Here is a 19,941-nt window from a genome sequence, read left to right as displayed (position 1 = left end):
TGAAATATCTGGAGGAATGGTTGAGGTTAACAACTCCAGTCATACCAAGAATGTCTCTTGGGCGATAGAACAGAGTTACATAATGTAACAAATGAGGAATTTGCACTAGTCGCTGTTGTTAGCGTTACAGCAGCTAGAGTAATCCCCAGAACTTGGAAGGGTCGTACCACTCCTACTCTGAAACAGTGGACAGAATCAACGTTGGAGGTAGTATCTCATGAACAAATGCTTGATAGGATCACTGGGGGAAACGACAATTCTAGAAGCTGGACGCATTTTATTTGTCATGTTGTTTCTAAGACTGGGAGGTGAGGACTTATGCTTGTGAACCCATTTTAGTTGAGTATTTTAGCTTGTAAGATACTATTTGACTGCGTATGTGTGGTATGTTGGGGGTGTTGGTCAGATAATCAGGTCTATATAATTATCAAACTTATATTGGTAGTAGAAAGGAAACACAGACTCTTTGTTTTAAGTATTTCGATTCTCCTTCAGTAATACAATTGCAGGCAGAAGTTGGTACAGAGTACAGTATATGACTGGGGAGAGCTAAGACCTGGGGAGAGAGCTAAGACATCCTGTAACTCATTTAGCCTCCCCAGTCCCCCTTGCGTGACTTTCCCTGGCAACAACATTTTAATCAATCTAACCTCTCCCTGGCAGCAGCAACCATCTTGTCAGCAATTAAAAGCTCAGAAGTGGGTTTGACCGAAACTTGACCTTTCATCACAAGTATAGAGTCATAACAAGGTGAACGAGTCTAAGGATCTTCTGACAGGAGGCTGTTTTCATCAGGCCTGCGGCAGTCTTGTGTTATCAGGAAAACAGTCGTATTCGCAGAAACTCAGATAGCCACGTTGGGGCCCAGACAGGAGGAGTATGAGCGTAGGCAGTTTCATCCTTCTGATAGTGTCTGAAGGGCACAACACTCAAAACAGGTGTAAACACACACACAGGTCTCCTGAGAGGAGACCTTACAGTTTATCATAACACAATTTAAGTCGGAAGTTTGCATACACCTTAGCCAAATACATTTAAACTCAGTTTTTCCACAATTCCTGACATTCAATCCTAGTAAAAATTCCTTGTCTTAGGTCAGTTAGGATCACCACTTTATTTTAAGAATGTGAAATGTCAGTATAATAGTAGAGAGAATTATTTATTTCAGCTTTTATTTCTTTCATCACATTCCCAGTGGGTCAGAAGTTTACATCCACTCAATTAGTATTGGGTAGCATTGCCTTTAAATTGTTTAACTTGGGTCAAACGTTTCTGGTAGCCTTCCACAAGCTTCCCACAATAAGTTGGGTGAATTTTGTCCCATTCCTCCTGACAGAGCTGGTGTAACTGAGTCAGGTTTGTAGGCCTCCTTGCTTTTTCAGTTCTGCCCACACATTATCTATAGGATTGAGGTCAGGGCTTTGTGATGGCCACTCCAATACCTTGACTTTGTTGTTCTTAAGCCATTTTGCCACAACTTTGGAAGTCTGCTTGGGGTCATTGTCCATTTGGAAGACCCATTTGCGACCAAGCTTTAACTTCCTGACTGATGTCTTGAGATGTTGCTTCAATATATCTACATAATTTCCCTTCCTCATGATGCCATCTATTTTGTGAAGTGCACCAGACCCTCCTGCAGCAAAGCACCCCCACAACATGATGCTGCCACCCCCATGCTTTACGGTTGGGATGGTGTTCTTCGGCTTGCAAGCCTCCCCCTTTTTCCTCCAAACATAACGATGGTCATTATGGCCGAACAGTTCTATTTTTGTTTCGTCAGACCAGAGGACATCCAAAAAGTACGATCTTTGTCCCCATGTGCAGTTGCAAACCGTAGTCTGGCTTTTTTTATGGTGGTTTTGGAGCAGTGGCTTCTTCCTTGCTGAGCGGCCTTTCAGGTTATGTCGATATAGGACTCATTTTCCTGGGGATATAGATACTTTTGTACCTGTTTCCTCCAGCATCTTCACAAGGTCCTTTGCTGTTGTTCTGGGATTGATTTACACCTTTCGCACCAAAGTACGTTCATCTCTAGGAGACAGAACGTGTCTCCTTCCTGAGCAGTATGACGGCTGCGTGGTCCTATGGTGTTTATACTTGCGTACTATTGTTTGTACAGATGAATGTGGTACCTTTAGGCATTTGGAAATTGCTCCCAAGGATGAACCAGACTTGTGGAGGTCTACAATTGTTTTTCTGAGGTCTTGGCTGATTTCTTTTGATTTTCCCATGATGTTAAGCAAAGAGGCACTGAGTTTGAAGGTAGGCCTTGAAATACATCCACAGGTACACCTCCAATTGACTCAAATGATGTCAATTAGCCTATCAGAAACTTCTAAAGCCATGACATCATTTTCTGGAATTTTCCAGGCTGTTTGAAGGCACAGTCAACAGTGTATGTAAACTTCTGACCCACTGGATTTGTGATACAGTGAATTATAAGTGAAATAATCTGTCTGTAAACAATTGTTGGAAAAATTACTTGTCATGCACAAAGTAGATGTCCTAAACGACTTGCCACAACTATAGTTTGTTAACAAGAAATTTGTGGAGTGGTTGAAAAACTAGTTTTAATGACTCCAACCTAAGTGAATGTAAACTTCCGACTTCAACTGTACATAAACTCAGCAAAAAAAGAAACGTCCTCTCACTGTCAACTGCGTTTATTTTCAGCAAACTTAACCTGTAAATATTTGTATAAACATAAGATTCAACAACAAACATAAACTGAACAAGTTCCACAGACATGTGACTAACAGACATGGAATATTGTGTCCCTGAGCAAAGGGGGTGTCAAAATCAAAAGTAACAGTCAGTATCTGGTGTAGCCACCAGCTGCATTAAGTACGGCAGTGCATCTCCTCCTCATGGACTGCACCAGATTTGCCATTTCTTGCTGGGAGATGTTACCCCACTCTTCCACCAAGGTGCCTGCAGGTTCCTGGACATCTCTGGGGGGAATGGCCCCAGCCCTCACCCCTCCGATCCAACAGGTCCCAGACGTGCTCAATGGGAGATCCGGGTTCTTCACTGACCATGGCAGAACACTGATCTTGCACAGAATCACGCACAGAACGAGCAGTATGGCTGGTGGCAATGTCATGCTGGAGGGTCATGTCAGGATGAGGAAGGATACCACATGAAGGAGGAGGATGTCTTCCCTGTAACGCACAGCATTGAGATTGCCTGCAATTACAACAGGCTCAGTCCGATGATGCTGTGACACACCGCCCCAGACCATGACAGACCCTCCACCTCCAAATCGATCCCGCTCCAGAGAACAGGCCTCGGTGTAACACTCATTCCTTTGACGATAAACGCGAATCCGACCATCACCCCCAGAGAAGAGCACTTTTTGCCAGTTCTTTCTGGCCCAGCGACGGTGGGTTTGTGCCCATAGGCGATGTTATTGCCGGTGATGTCTGGTGAGGACCTGCCTTACAACAGGCCGGCAAGCGCTCAGTCCAGCCTCTCTCAGCCTATTGCGGACAGTGTGAGCAGTGATGGAGGGATTGTGCGTTCCTGGTGTAACTCGGGCAGTTGTTGCAATCCTGTAACTGTCCCGCAGATGTGATGTTCGGATGTATCGATCCTTTGCAGGTGTTGTTACACAAGGTCTGCCACTGCGAGGACGATCAGCTGTCCGTCCTGTCTCCCTGTAACGCTGTCGTAGGCGTCTCACAGTACAGACATTGCAATTTATTGCCCTGGCCACATCTGCAGTCCTCATGCCTCCTTGCAGCATGCCTAAGGCACGTTCACACAGATGAGCAGGGACCCTGGGCATCTTTCTTTTGGAGTTTTTCAGAGTCAGTAGAAAGGCCTCTTTAGTGTCCGAAGTTTTCATAACTGTAACCTTAATTGCCTACCGTCTGTAAGCTGTTAGTGTGTTAATGACCGTTCCACAGGTGCATGTTCATTAGTTATTTATGGTTCATTGAATAGGCATGGGAAACAGTTTACCCTTTACAAACCATTGTAAAATGAAGATCTGTGAAGTTATTTGGATTTTTACGAATTATCTTTGAAAAACAGGGTCCTGAAAAAGGGACGTGTCTTTTTTTGCTGAATTTAGTATATTTTCTCAACAAATACAATGCATATGCTTTTTGACTGAGGTCCGTATCAGGATATTTATGTGCATTTTGATATACTAAATTGTCTGTTTATTTGAGTTTTGAGGACATGCTCAATAATTTGAAATATTAAATCCATAGACATAAAGGCGCAAAACCGCAAGCTACAAGCACTGTAACTTTTAGCCTAGCAACAAGAACCACATTTTTTCTGCTGCAGAATTCAAACCGTCATTTTTTTATTTGGGCGCCACAAATGAGTGTGTAAATGCTGTGGTCGAACTGACAACTGGAAAAACAAAGTGAGAAACTATTCCGAAAATACCTCAAAGCAGTTAAAGTGAGTAGCTAATTTGAGATTTTTATTTATCTTATTAACTCGAATCAAGAACGCTAGCTAATTTGGCCAGTAGCCAGCAGGTCTAACTTAGCTAGCTAGGCTTGATAGGGTGACTTAAGGCTGATGAGTTTCACAGATCCCCATCTGCTACATTCACCCCCCCCAAACTCACTCCACAGCGACACCAGCGTTTGAGATGAGCACAACTGTTGTCAGAGTCCAGCTTGCTTAGCGAGTACCGCTTCCCCCTGATTCAGCTTGTACAGAGACTCAAACTCAGGACCTCTGCTTCAAAAACACACGTGACCGTCCTCCTGTACCATACCATCCCATCACGCCATTAAAAAAGGCTTCTTCAATAGCGCAAGGGGTGACACTTCAGGCTGAGGAGTGAGTTTCACAGATCCCAATCTGCTACACTAATACAAGTCTGCAGGATCCAGCAAGGTTAATCATCAAAAGACCCACGCTAATGTGATGAGAACCTTGCCTGAGACCTGAAGATTTGTTTGTTTCAAGTACTCATTATAAGGGTAACGTGACTGGGTTAAGACTTTGTTAGCCTACTGAGCTAAAGCCTAGGTATTGGTTTCGGTCGTAAGCTCTACAGTGTTTCCTCCAAAATATTGCTGCGCTGACTTCCGGGTTAAGCAAGCAGTGTATCAAGAAGCAGTGCGGCTTGGCAGGGCCGTGTTTCGACCTTCAGGGCCGTGTCTCGACCTTCGCTACGTTGCAGCGATGGGACTAGACTGTAACTACCACTTGGATATCACGAAAAAGGGGAGGTTAGCATTTTTTTTGAGGGGGGGGTGTTATGATATATATGCCTCTAACTTTCTCACTCATCATTATTCACAATTAGTTCAGGATTATTCGTAATCATGGTAGCATCCACATTAATGTAGAATTTGTCATTGTCCCAATAGTTTTGGCGCTCCTTGTAAGTCTTCAAATAAACAAAACACTCCAGTGATAACTAACTTTTTCATTTGAAAACTGTCGTTCAGAGTTTAGATTTAAAGGCTTAATCTGTAATATGTGCATCACCAATTTGAACTTTTTAATATATAGCCATTGATTCCTGAGGAATAAAACCTCATGAGCTTATTAGTTCAACTGCCTAACTCCATCAGAACCCAAAATATAATCTTGATTTACTCCATTGTTTGTAAATCATGTAATTGTAAACAACACTGTATAGCCTCAAAACATATACTGAACAAAAATATAAACATGTGTTGGTCCCATGTTTCATGACCTGAAATAAAGATCCCAGAAATGTTCCATATGCACAAAAAGCTTATTTTCCTCAAATGTTGTGCACAAATTTGTTTACATCCTTGTTAGTCAGCAAGATCTTTGCCAAGATAATCCATCCACCTGACAGGTGTGGCATATCAAGAAGCTGATTTAAACAGCATGATCATTACACAGGTGCATATTGTGCTGGGGACAATAAAAGGTCACTCTAAAATGTGCAGTTTTGTCACACAAAACAATGCCACAGATGTTCATTTCTCTACCATAAACCTCCTCCAACGTTGTTTTTGAGAATTTGGCAGTACATCTAATCGGCCTCACAACTGCAGACCTCGTGTAACCACACCAGCCCAGGACCTCCACATCCAGCTTCTTCGCCTGCGGGATCGTCTGAGACCAGCCACCCGGACAGCTGATGAAACTGAGGAATATTTCTGTCTGTTATAAAGCCCATGTTGATATGGATGGTCAGCCATTGCATCAGCTCTGTTTAGGAATTTGAGAGATTTACATTTCTCCAGCTCCATCCCTCATCTGTTTACCAAAACTGTGGTGGGGTTTCACTTTATTTTTTGAACTGCAGATTGCCTCTTTAATGGGTAGGTTGATTCCTTGTTCACTAATGATACTTTGACACTATTTAATTCCAGTACACCAGAGGACACTTTGGAAATACATGGAGGACAAAGACATGGGTGGAATGTTGGCGATCCGGTGCAACTCCAGTCGTCACAATCCCTCGGCTTGTGAAGATGAGGAACAAGGAGACCCTGGTTGCTGTCATCACGAAGCATGTGAAGCGTTAGAGTATGGTAGTCAGTGATAAGTGGAGAGCCTATGCAGATTTCTCAAAGGAGGACCGCAGGTCAACCACAGTCAGAATTATGTAGACCCGCTTACAGGTCTGCACACTCAGAATATTGAGAGGGCGTGGCAGATTTACAAGAAGGAAGTGTGTCGTGGAAACCGAGAAGTCCCTAAAGAGGAAGCTCTGCTTCATAGAGTGGATATACGTTGGGCAGGAGACACAAACATGGAGTACTTTGTAGACTTTTCAAGGACATAAGGACTGTGAAAAACTGAGGTTGTGATGGTTTTGACCATTTGAAACGCAAAACTTTTGCATCACACACCATACACATACACAATCGCTCTATGGGTCACCATAAACGCACCGTTCTTCTACTGGTCGCTCAGTACGGTTTCCTTTGAATTATACATTGCACACTATTCTGTCGAACTGAACACACCCCTGGCAACTTTATGCATGGTGGGTGATATTCAAGTAAAGGTCACAGAGATGATGAGAAAGGGGGAACTACTTCCCCTCCAACTAAGATAAGAGGACAAACATGTTTTCCTTCTTGCAGGACAACGGTACTTTGTTACATTCGATAGTACTGGTTCAAAAAAAGAAAAACGTACGTTGAGTTTTTCCCAAAATTGAATTAAACTTTCCTGGTGCTGCAATGTCTCTCTTTTTCACTCACTCTCCTCGAGCAATGGCCCAACATGCACTTGGCAGCCTTTAGCAATTAGGCCCAAAATGTTGATAGACAATGTTGTGATTTTTGTTCATTAAAACATTGAGTTTAACATTATGCTTCTGATGCGTTTCTTCATCACCAACAGGAAAGACACGCTTAAGCATAGTGATTGTTTGTTAGTTTCCCTCTTGATTTATTTCCCTGGGTGCTCCAGCGTCTAAAGGTACTTTCAGTCATCCCAACATCAGTTGCACATTTGGATGTGTCGGTTGATTATTGCATATGAACTTAATCACTTTTTTTCCATAGTCCCAATGCATGTCTACAGAGGGTTACTTGAGTGTTGGTAATTGCACGTGTTGCACAATTGCAACATGCGGATCAGTTGGTAAATATTTGAATGTGAAGTAGATAGTTGAAGGTCTACACTATACAGACTAAGCTCAACTTGTGTTTCACGTCATTTAGATAGTCCCAAAGCGTATCTACAGATAGTTACTAGAATGCTGTTAAAGGGATAGTTCACCCAAATTACACAATTCCGTTGGCTTCCTTACCCTGTAAGCCAGTGGTATTCTAACTTCTTCAGCAGGGACCCCATTTTTTCCCCACTAGAATTTCTGGGAAACCATTTCTTTCACCAGACATTCTGGCGAACCCCACCCCAAATCTAATGACACAACCCTAAAATCCTTACATTTTGATTTTCACGTCAACAAACAACCTTAATTTATTGCATTTTCATCTCTCTAGGAAAACCAGTATATGCATTTACTCAATAAAATTATATTTTTCAACAAGAACAAAAATCTGTAACATTTGTACACAGTGTATAAAACATTAAGAAAACCTTCCTAATATTCAGTTGCATCCCCCCTTTTCCCGTCAGATCAGCCTCAGTTCGTCAGGGTGTCAAGTTGGAGTCAACTCTACAAGGTGTCAAGCGTTCCACAGGGATGCTGGCTCATGTTGACTCCAATGCTTCCCACAGTTGTGTCAAATTGGCTGGATGTCCTTTTGTTGGTGGTCCATTCTAGATACACACGGGAAACTGTTGAGCGTAAAAAAAACAAGCGTTGCAGTTCTTGACACAAACCAGTGCGCCTGGCACCTACTACCATACCCTGTTCAAAGGCACTTAAATCTTTTGTCTTGCCCATTCACCCTCTGAATGGCACACATACACAATCCATGTTTCAATTGTCTCAAGGCTTAAAAATCCTTCTTTAACCTGTTTTCTCCCATTCATCTACACTGATTGAAGTGACATCAATAAGGGATCATAGACTGACCAAGTGAATCCAAGTGAAATCTATGTTATGTAAAGTGCAGGTGTTCTTAATGTTTTGTACACTCAGTGTATATTGTCCCATAAAATAAACTGTACTCTTCATTTTTGCAATTCCTAGTGGTGACCCCACTGCAAATCCGACTTTGAATACCTCTGCTGTAAGCAGTCTATGGACAAGGTATGACAGCAATCCGTGCCTCGGTTTAGTTTCTCTGACACTGTTTCCACATGCTAATGTTTTAGCATTTGTGGCTCAACTCACATTCAAGTCATTGGAACGATATTGGCTTTCACGCATCATGTCCAAATCATACGAAAGTATCTAAAATCGACTGAAGCTCAACAAAGTCACTGAGATAATTTGAACATGAGGCGCGAAAAATGCTAGTATCGGTGCCATGCCTTGAACGGTATTTGTGCTATAAAGGCTAAAGCATTAGCATGTGGAAACAGTGCCGCTAAGGAAACTAAACCAAAGCACGGATTGCTGTCCATATACGGCTCACAGTGTAAGGAAACCAATATGTAACTGATATGCAGTTGAAATGCTGCTGATAGTCTACAGATGGTTTGTTGAGCATCTATAGATGGAATATCCAAATAAAGTGTTACCGAATAGATCGACTAAGTGGAAGTGGGAGGAGAATACTCAAGTAATAGGTTTGGGAAACACTGCTCTAACCCTTTGATGTTTGCAGATCTGTAAGAAGTTAACAATGTGGTAGAAGTCCTACCACTACACGGTCTGCTTATACTTACCCAGACAACTCAGATCTGCAAACATGGAAGGGTTATAGGGTCAGGGGGATGGATATAATTAGAATAGGTTGTCTCTCAAGTCTTTTGTATGCATTACATGTTCTCCTCGAAAGTGTTACCCAAGTTGTTAATTCAGCGGTAACACAACTACATTTATGACTACACAGACATGACCTTCTGTTTGTGTGTCTCCTCAGTTCTATCCTCAGCCCTCGACCTGGTGGACCTGAGCGAGCCCAGTGAACGCAGTAGCGGGAAGGTCAGCGTCAGCGTCAGGGAGCGTCCGAGCCCCTTGGGGCCCCGTAAGGGAAATTCTAAAAACAGCCCACGGAGAGGGAAGAGACGCGATGAGACAGAGCTCATCCAGGTGGAGGTGGAGCACTCATCGAGCGCCCCACGAGCCCCCGAGAGGGTCTCCCTAGACTCAGGTATTGACTGCACGATGTGTGTGTTTGGATTGAGGGGGGGGTGCATGGGGGGGTTGTGTGTTTGAGCGTTACAACACGCAGCTGTCTTCATACGGGGTACCTATCGCAATATCATTAGTCATTCATATTGGGAGGACACTTACAGTGCCTTCAGAAAGTATTCACACCCCTTGACTTTTTCCACATTTTGTTGTTACAAAGTGGGATTAAAATGGATTTAATTGTCATTTTTTTTGTCAATGATCTACACAAAATACTCTAATGTAAAACTGTAAGAAATGTTCTAGCATTTGTAAAACAATTATGAAAAATAATGCACTAATATATCTTGACTAGATAAGTATTCAACCCCCTGAGTCAATACATGTTAGTCACCTTTAGCAGCGATTACAGCTGTGAGTCTTTCTGGAAAAGTCTCTAATCTCTTTCCCCCAAAGAAAAAATAAAGGCTCTAAGAGCTTTACGCAACAGAATTGTGCAATATTTGCACATTATTCTTCAAAAATGATTCAAGCTCTGTCAAGTTGGTTGTTGATCATTGCTAGACAGCCATTTTCAAGTCTTGCCATTGATTTTCAAGCCGATTTAAGTCAAAACTGTAACTAGGTCACTCAGGAACATTCAATGTCATCTTGGTAAGCAACTCCAGTGTATATTTGGCCTTGTATTTTACGTTATTGTTCTGCTGAAAGGTGAATGCATCTCCCACTGTCTGTTGAAAAGCAGACTGAACTCAGCCCCCGCTCTCTAGGATTTTGCATATCAATCAATCAAATGTATTTATAAAGCCATTTTTACATCAACAGTTGTCACAAAGTGCTTATACAAAACTGAGCCTAAAACCCAAGAGAGCAAGCAATGCAGATGTAGAAGCACGGTGGCTTGGAAAAACTCCCAAAAAGGCAGTAACCCACGAAGAAAACTCTGAGGGGTGGCCAGTCCTCTTCTAGCTGTGCCGGGTGGAGATTATAAGAGTACATAACCATTAAGGCCAGATCTTTCTTGAAGATGTTCAAATTAGAGGTCTACACGGTTCCACTTGTACCTGAATACTCGAGACCCGATCCAGGACCCGAGCGGGTCCGGATCCAGAATTCTAAATAATGTCACAGGTCTGGGTCGGATCTGATATGATTGTCTCGGGTATGTGTAAATTTAACTGACTTGTCCGGAAGGACCCGTACTTATCCGAACGCGACTGCTGCAGTAGAGAAAAAGAGAGAAATGTGATAATTTATGCTCCTGCTCTTGCTTTTCATGAGTCTCCCTCCTTTTCATGCCTCTCCCTCCTACCTGCTCCCCATGCCACTCGCTCACAGTCTTCTCGCGCTTTATCAGCTTCAGTTAATAAGGTAATTAAAAAATTACCTTTCCGCTGTTTTCCTCACTCGGATCAGATCGGACCAGGTCTGGATCCATCCAGGTCTATACAGAACGGGTCTCATTGTCCTTGGGTCCGTGTGGGAAAGCCCCAGGTCCATATTGGGTTCGGGTAGGAAAGCCGCAGGTCCATTTCAGAACAGGTCCAACTTTTTGGACCCATGAAGACCTCTAGTTCAAACGTTCATAGATGACCAGCGGGGTCAAATGATAATCACAGTGTTATAGAGGGTGTAACAGGTCAGCACCTCAGGAGTAAATGTCAGTTGGAGAGCCAAGCATTCAGAGGTCAAGACGGCAGGTGGTGGGGGAAGAGAGGGAGAGAAAAGAAAGCGAGAGAGGTTCGAGATAGCAGGTCCAGGACAAGGTAGCACGACCTGTGAACAGGTCAGGGTTCCATAGCCCCAGGCAGAACAGCAGAAACTGGATCAGCAGCACGAACAGGTGGACTGGGGATGGGGACAGCCACGAGTCGTCCTGAGGCATGGTCCTAAGGCCGAGTATAACCCATGAAGATCTCCCCACCGCACAAGCCCGAGGAAAGGAAGGATGGGAGAGAGCAAGCAAGCCAGTGACTCAGCCACCATAATAGGGTCAGAGGCAGAGAATCCCAGTGGAGAGAAGGGAGCCGGCTAGGCAGAGACAGCAAGGGCGGTTCGTCACTCCAGTACCTTGTTGTTTACCTTTTGCACCCCTGGGTCAGAAGAGATGAGTCTTGAGTAAAGACTTAAAGGTTCGGACCGAGTGTGCGTCTTTTACATGGATCGGCAGACCATTCCATAAAAACGGAGCTCTATAGGAGAAAGCTCTGCATCCAGTTGTTTGCTTAGAAGGCCTGCGTCTTGTGAACGTAGCGTAGGTATGTACGGCAGGAACAAATCGGTGAGATAGGTACAGTAGGAGTAAGTCCATGTAATGCTTTGTAGGTTAGCAGTAAAACCTTGACATCAGCCCTAGCTTTAAGAGGAAGACAGGCTAGCACTGGAGTAATATGATCAAATGTATTGGTTCTAGTCAAAATTCTAGTAGCTGTATTTAACACTAGCGGAAGTTTATTTAGTGCCTTGTCCGGGTTGCCGGAGAGTAGAGCATTGCAGTAGTCTAATCTTAAAGTGACAAATCATTGATTAGCTTTTCTGCACCATTTTTTGACAAAACGTTTCAGGTTTGTGCAATGTTTACGGAGATGGAAAAAGGCTGCTCTTGAAATATTTTTGATATGTTCATTTCTTTTTACCATAAACTCCCTATTCTTTGTTGATGACAAGCATACCCATAACATGATTCAGCCACCACCATGCTTGAAAATATGAAGAGTGGTACTCAGTGATATGTTGTGTTGGATTTTCCCCAAACATAATGCTTTGTATACAGAACATAAAGTGAATTTCTTTGCCACATTTTTTGCAGTTTTACTTTAGTGCCTTATTACAAACAGGATGCATGTTTTGGAATATTTTATTCTATACAGGCTTCTTTCTTTTCACTCTGTGGAGTAACAACAATGTTGTCGATCCATCCTCAGTTTTCTCCTATCACAGCCATTAAACTCTATACATTGGCCTCATGGTGAAATCCCTGAACGGTTTCCTTACTCTAGGGCAACTTAGTTAGGAAAGACGCCTGTATCTTTTGTAGTGACTGGGTGTATTGATACACCATCCAAAGTGTAATTAATAACTTCACCATGCTCAAAGGGATATTCAATGTCTTTGTGAGGCATTGGAAATCCTCCCTGGTCTTTGTGGTTGAATCTGTGTTTGAAATGTACTGCTCGACTGAGGGACCTTACAGATAATTGTATGTGTGAGGTACAGAGATGAGGTATTTGTTTAAGGACCATGTTAAACCCTGTTATTGTCCAGGTAACTTATGTTACTTGTGAAGCAATTGTTTACTCCTTAACTTATTTAGGCTTGCCATAACAAATGGGTTGAATACTTATTGACTCAAGGCATTTTAGCTTTTCATTTTTAATGTGCTCAATTTTAAATTCAGGCTGTAACACAACAAAATGTGGAAAAGGTCAAGGGGTGTAAATACTTTCTGAAGGCACTGAATGTGTTTAATAATAATAATGTGCTTTTCATGAGAAGGATGCAAAAGGCATAACAATCTCTTCACGCCATTCCTATGACTGTTTTGGCTTAAATCCCTGTCTCCCAAATCACTGCTCATAGCTACTCTAAAATAGGCCAGGTTAAGGTTTCACTGGATTGACCAATTCTTTGCATGTGTAAATGTCAGCTTGCCGGTAAATAATAAACTGTTCAATTGACCAGTGCAAAGCCTCAAGCCACACAGCTGTCCTATTTTCTACATCATCATGGTGCTGTCATTTGATTTACGCAGTGAATCTGTTCTTAGCCTAATGTCTTATTTAGATGTCTCTATAACCACGTTTCCATCCACAGTTTTTATGCGAGTATAGTCAAACAGTATAAACATAAAATCATGACAGCTATGACGGAAACAGGTAGCTTCGGAAGAATAGTATAAATGTCGACAGATCCTTTGTTCATTGGACGTGGTGGGATCTTTTTATCTTGGGGAAAACGAATTATGTGAGAAATGGAATTGGAAACGCCTTTATGTGCAAATGTTGATATAATAACCATCATATGGAAATAAACTTTGAGTCACGCAATGATATGGTGTGTGTGGTCCTCCTACTACGACTTGGGAAACCATGCAGTTTATTAGGCTTCAGATGAAATAATTTCTGATGAACTTCACAGGGTGGTGAAAGCGCATGGTGATCTTGATGCTCCTTTCCAATAACTGTCGAGGGTCTGATTCTGGTGACATGAGGATCGATGCTTGACTGCCACTTGACAAATAAAAAATATTCTTGCTCTTATCCATAATAATCATCATCATAGACGAGCCTACTCGCACTGTATCTGCGAGCTGTTGGCTAGAGCGCAAGTGCCAAGACTATTGTCGGCACATTTGCTATTTAACGCAACAGTTTGAGACAAAACTATCGGTGGAGTTGAAAATGTGAGGGAAACACATTGAACTTTATTTGGTACATGAAAACGTAAGCAAAGAATTACATTTTGTGTGCACTATGTCATCACACACTGACTTTTATCCGCAACAAGTCTGTATGGTGGGAAACACACCACTGGTGGGAAAATGGATGTAAACCTAGCTACTGACACTGACTGACCTAGGGGCAATTTTTTTTACATTTTCGTACAAACAGATTTGATTGTAAATTGTGCATACAGCTAAATCCACACCAACCATTGTAATTTATATATCTTGAACTTAACATCAAGATATGTGATTTACTTGGAATATGCTCTAGTATGGTTTAACATCAAGGTATGTGATTTACTTGGAATATGCTCTAGTATGGTTTGTGTGAAAATTTGCATCACTGTTATGTTCCTATTGTTGGATAGCACTATGCTAACAGTACTTTGTGGATAGCATTATGCAAACAGTTCTATGTTCTTGTCCATGTTGTCGGATAGCATTATGCTAACAGTTCTATGTTTCTGTCTATATCTTGTGGATAGCATTATGCTAACAGTTCTACACCCTTCATTCCTTCTGCTCAGTCAGTTCCTCTTCTCCTTTGGAGAAATGGGAGGAAGTGAATCTTCACCCTGAAGGTGCCCTGAATGACAGCAGGAAGAGAAGATACGAAAGGAAGTGCACCTCACACCACTCCTCCAGTGAATTAATATGGTAAAGAAGGCAGTCTGAAATCTGTATGAGCCTGCAAATGGCTTTCTTTATTTATGATTTAACCTTCATTTAACGAGGCAAGTCAGTTAAGAACAAATTCTTATTTACATTTGACGGCCTACCATGGCTATACTTTCCTCCTCGTCCACTTTAAACGTCAAGCCTTAACGTGTTAGAAATAGAGTTCGATCAATTACGTGTTATAAGTTACAGGACACAAAACATAAAAAATGAAATATTGCTAGAAATATGAATAGTGGTTGTGAACAGATTTTTTAAATTTTGTTGTACAACTGTAGTATTGGAGTATATTGCAGTAGTATACCTTTCACCGTCGTATACCTTTCCCTTCTATACCAGAAATGTTTACCCTTCTTTCTCCCCAGGTCAGCAGAGTTTAAAACAAATCCATCTGTGAAAAACTCATTTGAAGTCAATAGCATTGATGACGAGGACCACATATCAGCACTAAAGGTCTACACAACCTCCATTAACATGTTTACTTATAGAAAAGCATGTGAAGTTATGGTATCTCCCTTGAAAATAATCATATACAGGTCAAGTTTCACCACTAAGTGTGAGGATGTATCGAAAGCTATTTTAAAGTATATATCGGTGTCCCCATTGCCTCTCGGGATTATAAGTGTGACCCCTCACACAGTTAAAGGGGATGGTTTTTGCTGATCTTGCATTTCTGTGTGTGTGTGCGTGCGTGCGTGTGTGTGTGTGTGTCGTGCACATTTCTGTGTCCTACAGGACCCAGTACCCCAGCAAGTGCGGCCCAGTCTCCGTCACCTCTTAGGCAGACATCATTCCCAGGAGGAGGAGTTTGTAAGGGCAAAGGCTGCTGTAGAGGTGAGAGATGAATACACACACACATAATCTAAGATATTTGTTTGCTGGAAGTAGTAGTTTGGTAAGGACTAAAACTTTAAAAAACATCCTACACATCTGTTATCTACAAGTTTCCACAAGTTATGTTATCTACAAGTTACCCCCGCACAGGATACAACAGGTGTAAAACAGTACAGTGAAATGCTTACCTTGAGAGCTCTTTTCGAACAATGCAGTAATAATATACAGTAGATAATAATAGGAAATACAATGAGAATTAAAGAAACACGAGAATGCAAGTGTATATACAGTCTAGGTCAGTGCCAGTACCTTATTCAATGTGCAGGGGTACTGGAGTGGTTGAGGTGGGTTTATACATAAAAAGTGACTGGTAGTAGGATATACATGTAAACATGGCTGAAAAGGGACTGGTAGCAGGAATATATAAATACGTATGGTAATATGTGACCGACCGCCTCGATTCATTCTTATGGTTCCTCGACTACAAGTTTTGTGATTGTGCTGCGCGATTTAGAGGTCATTTGTGGTTTGGTACGGTACCATGCGTCACTGCTTCATTTCTGAAGCCCAGCGCAAGGGGGAGTTAGAGCACTGATTATGCTTTTGGGTCCCAAGGCACTACTGTGTCTCTAACTGACAATGAATGGGTGACATAAACCAAATAGAAACTGATAATTGTGCATGACTCCAACATTGAATTTCAATTAACTGAATGATGAGGATGAAGGTGATTGAATTGAGAAGAATAGTGTAACACCATATCCGCGTGCGCCATCGTGCGCAAATTGATTTTGTCCCCCCACATCAAACGCGATCACGACACGCAGGTTGAAATGTCAAAACAAACTCTGAACCAATTATATTAATTTGGGGAGGGGTTGAAAAGCATTAAACATTTATGGCAATTTAGTTAGCTAGCTTGCAGTTGCTAGCTAATTTGTCCTATTTTAGCTAGCTTGCTGTTGCTAGCTAATTTGTTATGAACGTTGAGTTGTTATTTCACCTGAAATGCACAAGGTTCTCTACTCTGACAATTAATCCACACATAAAACGGTCAACTGAATCGTTTCTAGTCATCTCTCCTCCTTCCAGGCTTTTTCTTCTTTGGACTATATATGACGATTGGCAACTAACTTTCATGAGGTGTATTACCACCACTGACCTCAATCACCCATGTGGGTATAACCAATGAGGAGATGGCATGTGGGCAAATGCTTCTAAAAGCCAATGAGGAGATGGGAGAGGCGGGACTTGCTGCGGGTTCTGCGTCACAAATAGAAGCAACTTCTATTTTAGCGCCTGGCAACGCAGACACACGGGACCCGAGCGGTGTGGTCAGCATGTAAGAATTGCTATTCCTCTGTCCTGCACGCGCACACCCAGAAAAGCACACACTTTTTTGTTACTACTCGTCAGTATTCTTACTTACTAAAACTGTTGTTACACTAAGAAACAAAAATGTTCAATTATATTCCAGGATATTCTTAAGATATATGTATTGACTGAATATAAGCAAGTGTCTGCTAAATGATCAAGTTGATGGCGCGGTTATATAGCCCCGGCACCTACATAAAGCTGAGTGACTCACTCATTCATGGCTTTGGATCAAAATAAATAAGTACCAACATTCTTTTCTGATAGTCTTTTAATAAAGAAATGTTTTGGTTATCCTGACCTGGACACCATGTATTATAGTCTCTAAAAGGAAATATTTTACAACCGTTTCTTGCGCATATCATTTTCCATATGAATTCATAACAAATTACTATGGGAATAAATATCACTGAATGACAGAAATATTGGAACAAAGTAGGCTAACGAAGGTAAACAAATTGTTGCTTACTGGAAAATAAATTAATGGAAGAGGCAAGTGGAAGGGGGAAAAGACAGCATTCAGAGGTCAAGACAGCGCAGCTCTGAGACAAGCATGGGGACTGGTCTTGATAAATCAACAAGATTTTTATTTGAGTCTCCGTTTGGGTATTGGTTAGACTACAATTAGGGTGTGGAAATGTTAGGATTATTTTGCTCTTACTGTAGTACTGTAGCCTACTCCCGACCATTATGGGCTATTAGCAGGACAATAGACTCTTGCCAACACCTCTCTGTATTTTTTTTATTCTTTGTGCAAGGCAATTCATCAGCATTAAAAACTTAAAAACAACTCATAGGCTTCTACTTCCAGCTTATACATACTATATACAGTTTACGGACACAGTGTAGTTTACAATAGTTATATTTCATTTATTTTTAGTCCCATCCTACAGCCTCTCTCAACCCCTCCCATCTATCTCTGAACACCATCCAGTTTTTTCTATTTGCCATATATTTTTCATCTGGGCTGTGATGTTTCACAAAAGTTCTGAACCTTTCTATTCTCATAGATTCTACAAATTAAAGATAAACATTTTTGCTAAGATTATTATTTATATTATTAATCGATTGACTATGACTTTTGAAATCACCCAGCAGTGCTATTTGCAGAGTTAGCTCCAGGTAAATGTTGCAGAGCTGGGATGGTTGTATCCCCTATATATACAGTATATAACATTCTATTGGTTGCAAGAATTTTGTATAATCATTTTAAATTGAACATTTCTACATTTTGAATACAACGTTGTTTTGTGTATTAGTTCATAAACCATGTGCCATGGAATCGGTACATCGAGAATCTCTTCCCAACTATTTTGCTATCTGAATGGTACAGCTGTCAGTATTTTGGTCCTTAAATGAAACTGGTATACTTTTTTATTTATCATAATTGTCTTTACCAATTTTGGTCTTTAATGCAGGGCCGACAGACAAGTTCCTTACTTTCTCCCCCTTCCACTTGCTTCCTTCATTTTTGCTGTAATGCTGCAATTAGTTGGTTGTAATTTTGAGTAGAGCAGACATTTCCACATATTTTTGTTAGCTGCATGTGTGACAACTCCACCAGTCCTATTTATGAAAATAATTTACAAAGATTATGCCGTAATATTTGTTGTAATATGTTATTTTCTGGTGGATTAAACTGAAATTGCAACCAACTTTCAATGACTTAAAAAAAAAAGTAGCGAAAAAATAGCGATATTTTGGAAATTATTTCATTTTCAAATAACCGAAAGTGAGAGGTTGAAATCTGAATAAAGGAGAAAAGGCCATTCTTGAACATGGGGTGGGCCATTCTTACTAATCTGCTAGAGAACCAGTTCGGATTTAAGTAAACTCAGAAAAAAAAGAAACGTCCTCTCACTGTCAACTGCGTTTAGTTTCAGAAAACGTAAGGTGTAAATATTTGTATGAACATAAGATTCAACAACTGAGACATAAACTGAACAAGTTCCACAGACATGTGACTGACAGAAATGGAATAATGTGTCCCTGAACAAAGGGGGGGTCAAAATCAAAAGTAACAGTCAGTATCTGGTGTGACTACCAGCTGCATTAAGTACTGCAGTGCATCTCATCCTCATGGACTGCACCAATCTGGTGCAAAACTTGCCAGTTCTTGCTGTGAGATGTTACCCCACTCTTCCACCAAGGCACCTGCAAGTTCCCGGACATTTCCGGGGGGAATGGCCCTAGCCCTCACCCTCCAATCCAACAAGTCGCAGACGTGCTCAATGGGATTGAGATACGGGTACTTCGCTGGCCATGGCAGAACACTGACATTCCTGTCTTGCAGGAAATCACGCACAGAACGAGATGTGTGGCATTGTCATAATGGAGGGTCATGTCAGGATGAGCCTGCAGGAAGGGGGGAGGGAGGAGGATGTCTTCCCTGTAACGCACAGCGTTGAGATTGCCTGCAATGACAGCAAGCTCAGTCCGATGATGCTGTGACACACCGCCCCAGACCATAACGGACCCTCCACCTCCAAATCGATCCCGCTCCAGAGTACAGGCCTCGGTGTAACGCTCATTCCTTTGATGATAAACGCGAATCTGACCATCACCCCTGGTGAGACAAAACCGTGACTCGTCAGCGAAGAGCACTTTTTGCCAGTCCTGTCTGGTCTCGCGACGGTGCGTTTATGCCCATAGGCAACGTTGTTGCCGGTGATATCTGGTGAGGACCTGCCTTACAACAGGCCTACAAGTCCTCAGTCCAGCCTCTCTCAGCCTCACACTGACAGTGTGAGCACTGATGGAGGGATTGTGCGTTCCTGGTGTAACTCGGGCAGTTGTTGCCATCCTGTACCTGTCCCGCAGGTGTGATGTTTGGATGTACCGATCCTGTGCAGGTGTTGTTACACGTGGTCTGCCACTGCAAGGACGATCAGCTGTCCGTCCTGTCTCCCTGTAGCGCTGTCTTAGGCGTCTCACATTACGGACATTGTAATTTATTACCCTGGCCACATCTGCAGTCCTCATGCCTCCT

The 19,941-nt window shown here is 42.0% G+C and overlaps 1 protein-coding gene across 2 annotated transcripts in view; it reads left to right on the top strand.

The window, feature by feature from the left end:
- pex5lb (peroxisomal biogenesis factor 5-like b) overlaps positions 1-19,941 on the top strand; it is a 136,140-nt gene that overhangs the window by 78,399 nt on the left and 37,800 nt on the right. For both annotated transcript variants that reach the window (XM_071362649.1, XM_071362650.1), the window contains 4 exons: positions 9,411-9,641; positions 14,594-14,723; positions 15,110-15,197; positions 15,480-15,578. In XM_071362649.1, the coding sequence (XP_071218750.1) occupies positions 9,411-9,641; positions 14,594-14,723; positions 15,110-15,197; positions 15,480-15,578 (548 nt within the window). The remainder of the gene's footprint in view (positions 1-9,410; positions 9,642-14,593; positions 14,724-15,109; positions 15,198-15,479; positions 15,579-19,941) is intronic.

The sequence above is a fragment of the Salvelinus alpinus genome, chromosome 23 (assembly GCF_045679555.1).
Source record: "Salvelinus alpinus chromosome 23, SLU_Salpinus.1, whole genome shotgun sequence".
Classification (NCBI taxonomy): Eukaryota; Metazoa; Chordata; class Actinopteri; order Salmoniformes; family Salmonidae; genus Salvelinus; species Salvelinus alpinus.
This window is presented reverse-complemented; position numbering and strand designations above follow the sequence as displayed.